Raw genomic sequence first — 9,860 nt, 5'->3', positions numbered from 1 at the left:
TTGCAAGCCAGTGACTTTTGTTCCAGTCCCATGCCTGTATAAAGAGAGAGGGTTATGTACGTATTAGCAAGCACTAGATGATAATATGCATGTATTAGAGCACAAGATTATGGGAAGTATTTTGTGTGTGTCTGACTAAAGAGGTAAGTGTTTAATCTACATTTAAACTGGGAAAGTGTGTCTGAGTCCTGAACACTATCAGCAAGACTACTCCAAAGTTTGGGAGCTAAATACGAAAAAGCTCTACCGCCTTTAACAGATTTTGATATTCTAAAAACTACCAAAAGTCCTTAGTGTTAGAAGACTAGTTAGATACATGGGAGCTAAACCATTAAGAGCCTTGTACGTAAGTGGCAGCAGTTTGTAATCAATTCTAAACTTAACAGGTAGCCAGTGTAGAGATGATAAAAGTACTATTTCTGTCTTATCAGAGTTTAACAACAGAAAATTACAGCTCATCCAATCATTTATTTCTCTAAGGCACTGAGTTAACTTGGACAATTTAGCTATTTCATCTGTTTTTGATTAGATATATCACCTTCTAATGATGTTTCTTAAGTGAAGCATGTACAGTATATTGAGAAAAGCAGAGGTCCTAGAACTGATCAATATATATAACTAAGCATTAACCATTTAATTCTACAAAGTGGCATTGATCATACAGGTAGGATATAAACCAACTTAAAGCCTGTACCTGTAGTAATAAGTTATTAGTAATAATCTAGCTCTTCCCGTCCTGTACTTGTGAGTATAGGACAGGCCTGTAGTTGTGAGTGTAGAGTCTTAGGTGAGACTGGGTCACGAGATGCTGTCAAGGGTTGAACATCAGCTATTTTTCAATTGATTCTTTCAATTTTTAGTGAAGAATCTCAGAAAGTCCTCACTACTACACTGTGATGGAAAAGTGTGTTCAGATCTGTTTTTTTTTTTATCTAGCCACTGTGATAAATAAAAACCTGGGATTGTTTTAGTTTTTTTCTATGAGTTTGCTCAGGTGCTCAGCCCTAGCAGCTTTTATATGAAATTTGAAAAACCTCTAATTTAGAAGGATTCAGACATTTTTCTCTACACGGGTCACTCAGGTGCTTGTCATATTGAGACTGGACTACTGCAGCTGTCTGCTGGCAGGTCAACATCTGAACACAATTTGTCCTCTTCAAATGAAACAGAATGCAGCTGTGACTTGTTTTTAACATGAAGAGGTTCTTATACACCAACCTACTGCTGTGTGCAATCCAGTGGCTTCCTGTAGCTGCCTATCTTCAAACAACAGGTAAACACCTACATCTTCTTGAAACACTTAAATCAGTGCTGATTTCTCTCTTTTTTATGTATTTAAAGAAAAATGGCTCCCAGCAAAGTTCTAGGTTGATGGTATCCTAAGTCTGTAATGTTTTATTCACTGATAGAGACTTACAAAAACTTTTGTACTTCACTCTGGATAAGAACGTTGTGCCAAAAAGCTGTAAATGTAAATGTTAATGTAAATGAAAAATTACTCCTCCTTTTTGTGTGTAAATTATGTCCTTTCTTCTACTGCGTCAGTCTATTAGCAGACAGGCTTTACGTCACCACAGACCTTAAGTTTCCATTTCCACAGAGTTTGTCTTGGAGGGGACAGAACACACTATATAAAAGTAGTGTTGGAAGGATGACAGACACCGTTCACCTGACGAACCATTCACCTGACGAACCATTCACCTGAAGAACGATTCACCTGGCCGCCTGATCCACACTCTGAAAAATGGCAAATGCAAATCCAGAGCAACCTGAAGAGGTACGATCTAAAATATAAAAACAAATCACAACCAATTTAACTTATTTATGTTACAATGTTAATGTTAATATGCTATTAAATGTTTATACTATTTTATATATATTTGAGATACTATATAATAGCCATTCATGTTACAGTACGTTCCACAAACTGTTTATGTGCATAAATTATTTTTACAATGAATATTGTATATCTTTGTAGATTAACATCCAACAAAGATGGAATCCACGTGGAATAAGGGAGAACTACATCACAGGGCAGCATGTGAGTTTAGAGAGACTGAGAGAGCAAATGCAGATAGTGATCCCTAAGGATCCCATGATGAAGTACTTAATGAAGGAGATCCCACCCTACCCAACTCCAGTTGAATTTTGGATTTCAGATGTAGCCCATGTTACTGCAGAGACGGGATTCAGGGGGATAATGGAGTCTGGGCAGTTCAGACCTCCTAATAGTGAGTTCTCATGGTGGGGCTTAAAAATTAATGAAGAGGAGATAAGAGCAGCAGAGACAAGGTACATGAAGACTAATTTCCCAAATGAAGCACTAGAGCTGAATGAACAGAAGCCGTTCCTGGAGAAGTTCACCACATCACCTGTCTTCAAACTAGAGAAATCCCGCTACGGCAAATATCGCTTCACTTTTCCCCTCACTGATCTGATGAAGTGGTATAAAGAGCAGAACTGTGGAGGAGAAGAGCCGGTTCTCAGGATGTGCGAGACCAACACCTACAAACAGGAGATTGTGTACACTGTGCTGATTCACAGTCCTGAGGATAACAAGCGTTTTGGAGAATATCCACTTCTTGAAGCGAGTGAGTGGGTTCGTTATCAGGATGGGAAGATCATCTGGAAAGCACAAGCCATTTGTGAAACCCACTGGTATAAATTTGTTTCAGGAAAAGTGCAAAGTCTGAATACTCATCTGTTTTATGTCTGGGATCAGGTTAGTTTAATCTTTCACTTACCAAATCCTAAAGCCCTGAAAATCCCCACAGAACGACTTACAGAAGCTCTCGAGGCCTGTAAACTTGATGAGATAGATCTCTCAAATTACAATGGTCCTAAAAGCAAAGAGGAACGCTACATAGAAGCAAAGGAGAAAGTGAATAAATTGAAATGAGAGTTGAAAGAGGAGAAGAAAGAAGAAAAGGAAGAAGAACAAGAGGATGAAGATGAAGCAAAACCGTGAAATATATTACTGGGTGATATTTTGTAGTAACTGTTCACCCTACAATACTAAATGTTCATATCTTACCTAGAAATGTTTTAATTATTACACTATTTTAATGCTTCTAATCATTTTAATTCTTAAAAATGAGAATCTTTTAAAAATAATATCTCATGATTTTTATTTCCCTTAATCTTGATGTTATCTTTTTGTTGATGATGTAATCTATGTTAATCAAAGCAGGAGAAAAATAAAAAAAAGTTATTTTAGATCATAACAGTCTCAGTGAATTTATTTATTTTATGATTTATTTTTGTGAATTTATTTTAAACAGTTTAAAATCACTATGGACTTCACATGGTCAAATTTGAGCTAAATTTCTTCCTTGTACAGAAATTGCTGTCATTTTTACACAGACCTTAAACTGAAGCAAGCTCTAACACTGTAAAGTGAAGAAAAAAAGTATTTAAAACTATTTAAAGATTTCATTCCAATTTGCTATATGCTAAACAACACCTCAATAAACCAAAGAAAACAAGTGCTATGGTCTAATGAAGTAAATATGGACCTTTTTCTCACCAAAGGTATGTTTGTATCGACAAAGTGACAGCGTGTAATGAAAAGAAACCTGGTATCAGTTTGTTTCAGGAGAAGTATAAACGGGAAGTAGTAGTAGCTCAGTGGTTAAGGTGTTGGTCTGTTGCTTGAATGGTTGTGAGCTCAAATCCCAGGATCATTAAGCTGCCACTGTTGGACCTTTGAGCAAGGCCCTTAACCCTCAACTACTCAGTTGTATAAATGAGATAGAACTGTGGAGGAGAAGAGCTGGTGTTCAGGGTGTATGAGACCGTCACCTACAGACAACTGATTGTGTAAACTGTGCTGATTCACAGACCTGTGGATAACAGAGGTATTAGAGAACACACTCATCTTGAAGTGAGTAAATGGGTTTGTTATAAACCCAGTGGTATCAGTTAATTTTGAGGGAGAAATACAAACGCTGAAAACGTATCTGTTTAATGTCTGGGATCAGGTTAGTATTAGATCGTCTTTAAGCCTTAAAACAAAAATGAGCACTTCTTGGAAGCAAAGATGAAAACAAAACACAGTTATTTTTAAAAGCTACACGCACAGACATCTCATTAAATATGTGGACTGACATGTTATAGAAATGAGAAAGGTGTGTAACACGCTCCACCTTAAATACTTACTGAGATCATCATCTCTACCAGTTGGGTAAAGGAATGTCTGTCATTTCTATGTGTCCAATAAGTTTCTATTTACAGTAAATGCCTCTCAGGTATGGAAATGCCAATGCACAAGATAAACAGGTTGTGTTGATCAAATAACATCAATCAGGAAGACATATTGCCATTAAAAAATTTATTTTATTTGAAATCGTTAAAAATTCAAAGACCTTCTGTTCATTTTAACTTACATTATAATTGATGCAAAATCATTCAAGGAGTTCATCTGTAAACCCCATTGTATCTATACAGTGTGATTGAGGTTCACGTTAAATGACAGAGCTCAACAGAAGAAGCAGGTATACTGATGAACACAGACAAAAGAAATGCTACAGAATTGTATGTGCTTGTATACTGTATGTGAATGGTGTATTTACCAAATGCTCTGATACAATCTACTGCTAAAATACAATAATCCACTGAAAGTATTCACTGACATTGTACTGTAGTAATAAGTTTTGTGTCCTATAAGTTTCTTTTTTTTCTTTGAGTTTCATATAAAAAATAGTAAGGAAATAGCATAAGCTCTAAGATTGAAAGGAAATTTGTTCTTCATAAACTGTGAGAAATACTGTATATCCATCATTCATTCATTCTTCAGACCACTACTGGGTCGCCGGGAACCTGGAACCTATCCCATGGCACAAGGCAGGATTCGCCCTGGACAGAAAGCCAGTCTATTATATACACACACTCACACAACCATTTACACACTACAGACATTTTAGAGATGGCAATCTGACTACAGCGCATGTCTTTGGACTGTTGGAGGAAACTGGAGTACCCAGAGGAACCTCTGAGGCAAGGGGAGCACATACGACCTCCATGCACAAATGACAGAGGTGGGACTCGAACCCCAACCCTGAAGGTGTCCTTGAAGAGTTTCAGTCAGGTTTCAGGCCCCATCATAGCACAGAAACTGCACTTGTTAACGTTACAAACGACTTGTTCTTAGCTTCGGACCAAGACTGTATGTCACTATTAGTTCTACTTGACCTTAGTGCTGCATTCGACACTATAGATCACAACATTCTTCTAGATCGCTTACAATATTACACAGGTATTCATGGTCAGGCTTTAAGCTGGTTTAGATCCTACCTGTCTGACCGATACCATTTTGTAGAATTAAATGGTGAATCCTCCAGTTTACTACCAGTTAATTATGGGGTCCCTCAAGGATCAGTTCTAGGACCTCTGCTTTTCTCTATATACATGCTTCCATTAGGGAACATTATTAGAAGACATGGGATTAGTTTCCATTGTTATGCTGATGACACACAGTTATATATCTCATCAAAACCAGATGAAATAGCCACAGTATCCAAATTAACTCAGTGCCTTAGAGAGATAAAAGACTGGATGAGCTGCAACTTTCTATTGTTAAACTCCGATAAGACTGAAATACTACTCATAGGTCCAAAAACCAGTGCACATAAACTCTCACAACTTAACTCCCATTTAGAGGGATGTACTATTACAAGTAGCTGGACAGTGAAAGACCTCGGTGTTATATTAGACAGTAACTTGTCTTTTAAAAATCATATCGCCCATACTACCAAAACAGCCTTCTTCCACCTTAGAAACATTGCCAAGCTGAGAAACATCCTGTCTGTATCTGATGCTGAGAAGCTAGTTCATGCATCCATGACCTCTAGACTGGACTATTGCAATGCATTACTAGGTGGTTGTCCTGCATCTTTAATAAATAGGTTACAGTTAGTCCAAAATGCAGCTGCCAGAGTTCTCACTAGGACAAGAAAGTATGACCATATAACCCCAATTTTATCATCTCTACACTGGCTACCTGTTAGGTATAGAATTGACTACAAACTGCTGCTACTTACGTACAAGGCTCTTAATGGTTTAGCTCCCATGTATCTAACTAGTCTTCTAACACGTTACAATCCTTCACGCTCTCTGAGATCACAAAACTCAGGGCTTCTGGTAGTTCCCAGAATATCTAAGTCTACTAAAGGTGGTAGAGCATTTTCTTATTTAGCTCCCAAACTTTGGAATAGTCTTCCTGATAGTGTTCGGGGCTCAGACACACTTTCCCAGTTTAAATGTAGATTAAAAACTCATCTCTTCAGTCAGGCGTACACATAATACATCCCATAATATCATGCACCAGTACATCAGACCAGCGCATTTTTATGAACGGCAGATATGTTAATCCCTTTCCACTGCTTTTCTCTTTGTACCCATCCCGAGGCATCCAGACACTGTACCAGCTCCCATCGTCCTCTGTGGGACGAAGCCTTTGGACATCCACTGAGCCGAGGCCGACTCTAAGAATCCTGAGACATCTCCAGTTAGACTCTGTGGTACTCAGGAGATCAGAAGTCCTTGAACCTCACACCAATATAACATTTGTTTGACTGTATATTACAATCACACCCCCAGTGTCACCCATATGAGGATGGGTTCCCCCTTGAGTCCGGTTCCTCTCAAGGTTTCTTCCTTTACCAATTTAAGGGAGTTTTTCCTTGCCACTGCTGCCTGAGTCATCTCAGACTTGCTCATAGGGGAATAAATACATACACACTGTGAACTATATACATCTAATAATAATCTAGAATTTTTATTCTGTTAATTCTGATTTCTTTTATTATTCGTTATTTCCTTTATCATTAATTATGTTTACCTTCTGCTCTATGTTTATGTTCTGTAAAGCTGCTTTGAGACAATGTCTATTGTAAAAAGCGCTATACAAATAAACTTGAATTGAATTGAATTGAATTGAAGGTGTGAAGCCACCATGACCCCTCAAACGTGAGAAATGGACAATATAATATAAATATAAAGAAGCCATAATAACGATGACACATTCAGTTTGTGTGACGACTATTTCCTTACTACTACTGTATAATTCCACAAGCTTTACCTCATCACAGTCCGTAAGTTTCCATTTACAAAGAATGTCTGTAATTTATGGGAGGGAACAGAACATAAGATATAAAGACAGTTCTGATACAATGACAGTCATCATTCACTTCACCTGGTCATCTCATCCACACTCTGAAAAATGGCAAATGCAAATCCAGTGCAAGAGGTATGATCTAAATTACAAAAACAAAAAACAACCAATTTAACTTTTTTAAATGCGATTAAATGTAGAAACTATTTTATATATACTTTAGATAATATAATAAACATATATGCTATATTCCATATACTGTTAATACTGAGATCACAAGTGAAAAATATTGTGTTTGTATAAATAATTTTTACAGTGAATGTTGTGTATCTTTGTAGTTTAACATCCAACAAAGAACGAATTCACGTGGAATAGATGAGAACTACATCACTGGGCAGCATGTGAGTTTAGAGAGACTGAAAGAGCGAATGGAGGTCGTTATCCCTCAGGATCACATGATGAAGTACTTAATGAGGGAGATCCCACCCTACCCAACTCCAGTTGTATTTGGGGTTTCAGATGTAGCCCATGTTACTGCAGAGACAGGATACAAGGGGATAATGGAGTCTGAGCAGTTCAGACCTCCTAATATTGAGTTCTTATGGTGGGACTTAAAAATTAAAGAAGAGGAGATAAGAGCAGCAGAGACAGGCTACATGAAGACTAATTTTCTAAAACAAGCACTAGAGTTAACAGAACAGAAGCCGTTCCTGGAGAAGTTCACCACATCACCTATCTTTCAACTAGAGAAATCCTGCTACGGCAATTATCGCTTCACGTTTCCCCTCACTGATCTGATGAAGTGGTACAAAGAACAGAACTGTGGGGGAGAAGAGCCGGTTCTCAGGATGTACGAGACCAACACTTACAAAAAGGAGATTGAGTACACTGTGCTGATTCACAGTCCTGAGGATAACGAGCGTTTTAGAGAATATCCACTTATTGAAGCGAGTGAGTGGGTTCGTTATCAGGATGGGAAGATCATCTGGAAAGCACAAGCCATTTGTAAAAAACACTGCTATCAATTTGTTTCAGGAGAAGTACAAAGTCCGATTCCTCATGTGTCTTATGTCTGGGATCAGGTTAGTTTAGTTTTTCATCTACCAAAACCTAAAGCCCTGAAAATCCCCACAGAGCGACTTAAAGAAGCTATCGAGGAATGTGAATTTGATTGGAACAGAGGTCTCTTAAAGGACAAAGGTTGGAATGCTGAATGGAAGCAAAGGAGAAAGTGATTAAATTGAAAAGAGAGTTGAAAGAGGAAAACAAAGAAGAAAAGGATGAAGATGAAGCAAACCAGTGAAATGTATTCATGGGTAATATTTTGTAGAACTGGTCACCCTACAATATTACATGTTTATATCTAACTTCTATAAATTGTGAAAAGATTACACTATTTTAATGCATCTATTTGTTTTAATTCTCAAAAATGAAAATCCTTTAAAATATTCACATTATTATTAATTTCTCTGATTGTTAATCTTGATCTTAACTTTTTTGATGATGTAATCTATGTAAATCAAAGAAGGAGAACAATAAAAAAAAAAGGTATTTAAGATCATGAACAGCCTCAGTGAGTTGCTGTATTTCTGTAACTTTTACACAGACCTTTAACAGAAGCTCTAACACTGTAAAATAAGGTTTTACATTTTGTTCCAATATCACTGAAAGACTCCACATCTGTCTCTACATTTATAACATGATTTACTTATGAAAAACAACATTATTGATAGTTTTAAGTTTACAACATAGAATGATTTTTTCACTCGGATTATTAGTGTGATGAACTTTACGGGGCCAACAAACCAAGACCTCCTTAATTGCACACTGAGTCACCACTCATGCAGGGTCTGATCCTGCCCACTGCCTCATGGGTGCCAACATTGCAGTACCTGAAGTCAACCTACCCAACACACTAGAATCAGGTGGATTCAGCCAAGAAAGTGCATCAGCGTTGCAATTACTCTTACCGGAATGATACTGAAAATCAAAATCAACTGCAGCCAGCTGGGTGGCCCACCGTTGCTCAGTAGCAGCAAGCTTGGCAGACATAAGATGGCTCAGAGTTGTTGTCTCTAAACACAATGTATTTGTTACCCAAGAGGTACTCACGAAACGTCTCGGTCATTGCCCACTTAAGTGCCAAAAACTCCAACTTCATGGAACTAGAGTTGGACATATTGCACTCCGTGGGCTTAAGACTATGACTTGCATAAGCCACTGGGATCACCTTACATTGCTGTTCTTGTGAGAGGACAGCCCCCAAACCTTGGTGGCTAGCATTTACCTCCAGGAAAAAAAAGCTTGGAGAAATCAGCATACGCTAATACTGGAGTAGAGGTACCTGTGAGTCTTTGCTTCAACGCAGCAAAGATCTCCTAAAATATCTTCATGAAAACTTTGGCCCAACTGTTTCCTAGGCTTGTTCAGACCACCTGCAAACTCCCCAACCATCCTATGTAATGGAGCAGCCAACTTGGCAAAGCCCTCAAAAAATCGGTGATAATAGCTGGCAAAACCAGGAAAAGAACGCAGTTCTTGGACATTGTCAGGCTGTTGCCGCTGCATTACAGCATCAATCTTAGCAGTATCTGTTGCAAAATCCTGGGACGAAATAACATGACCTAGGTATTTCACCTCTTGTGGAAGAACGCGCATTTCCCTAATTTAACCATCAGGCCTTCCTGCTCTAAGCAACTTAAAACAACCTCTATCCTCCCTAAGTGCTGAGAAACAGGGGTGGAGAACA

General features: G+C 38.0%; 1 protein-coding gene across 3 annotated transcripts; it reads left to right on the top strand.

The window, feature by feature from the left end:
• Positions 1 to 1,616: 1,616 nt before the first annotated feature.
• Positions 1,617 to 8,757, top strand: LOC113640510. Of its 3 annotated transcripts, none has more exons than XM_027143004.2 (2): positions 1,617 to 1,777; positions 7,450 to 8,757. In XM_027143004.2, exons 1-2 carry the CDS (start codon positions 1,745 to 1,747, stop codon positions 8,344 to 8,346), a joined length of 930 nt encoding a protein of 309 aa, XP_026998805.2. In that variant the 5' UTR covers positions 1,617 to 1,744; the 3' UTR covers positions 8,347 to 8,757. The 3 variants fall into 3 exon arrangements, with proteins under 3 accessions (XP_026998805.2, XP_026998802.2, XP_026998806.2); XM_027143001.2 differs by lacking the exon at positions 7,450 to 8,757 and adding an exon at positions 1,979 to 3,221 and having other exon boundaries at positions 1,634 to 1,777; XM_027143005.2 differs by lacking the exon at positions 1,617 to 1,777 and adding an exon at positions 7,162 to 7,246 and having other exon boundaries at positions 7,450 to 8,753.
• Positions 8,758 to 9,860: the final 1,103 nt, after the last annotated feature.

The sequence above is a fragment of the Tachysurus fulvidraco genome, chromosome 12 (genome assembly GCF_022655615.1).
Source record: "Tachysurus fulvidraco isolate hzauxx_2018 chromosome 12, HZAU_PFXX_2.0, whole genome shotgun sequence".
Taxonomy (NCBI): domain Eukaryota; kingdom Metazoa; phylum Chordata; class Actinopteri; order Siluriformes; family Bagridae; genus Tachysurus; species Tachysurus fulvidraco.
Note: the sequence above shows the minus strand (reverse complement) of the source record. Positions and strands in the feature narration are given on the sequence as shown.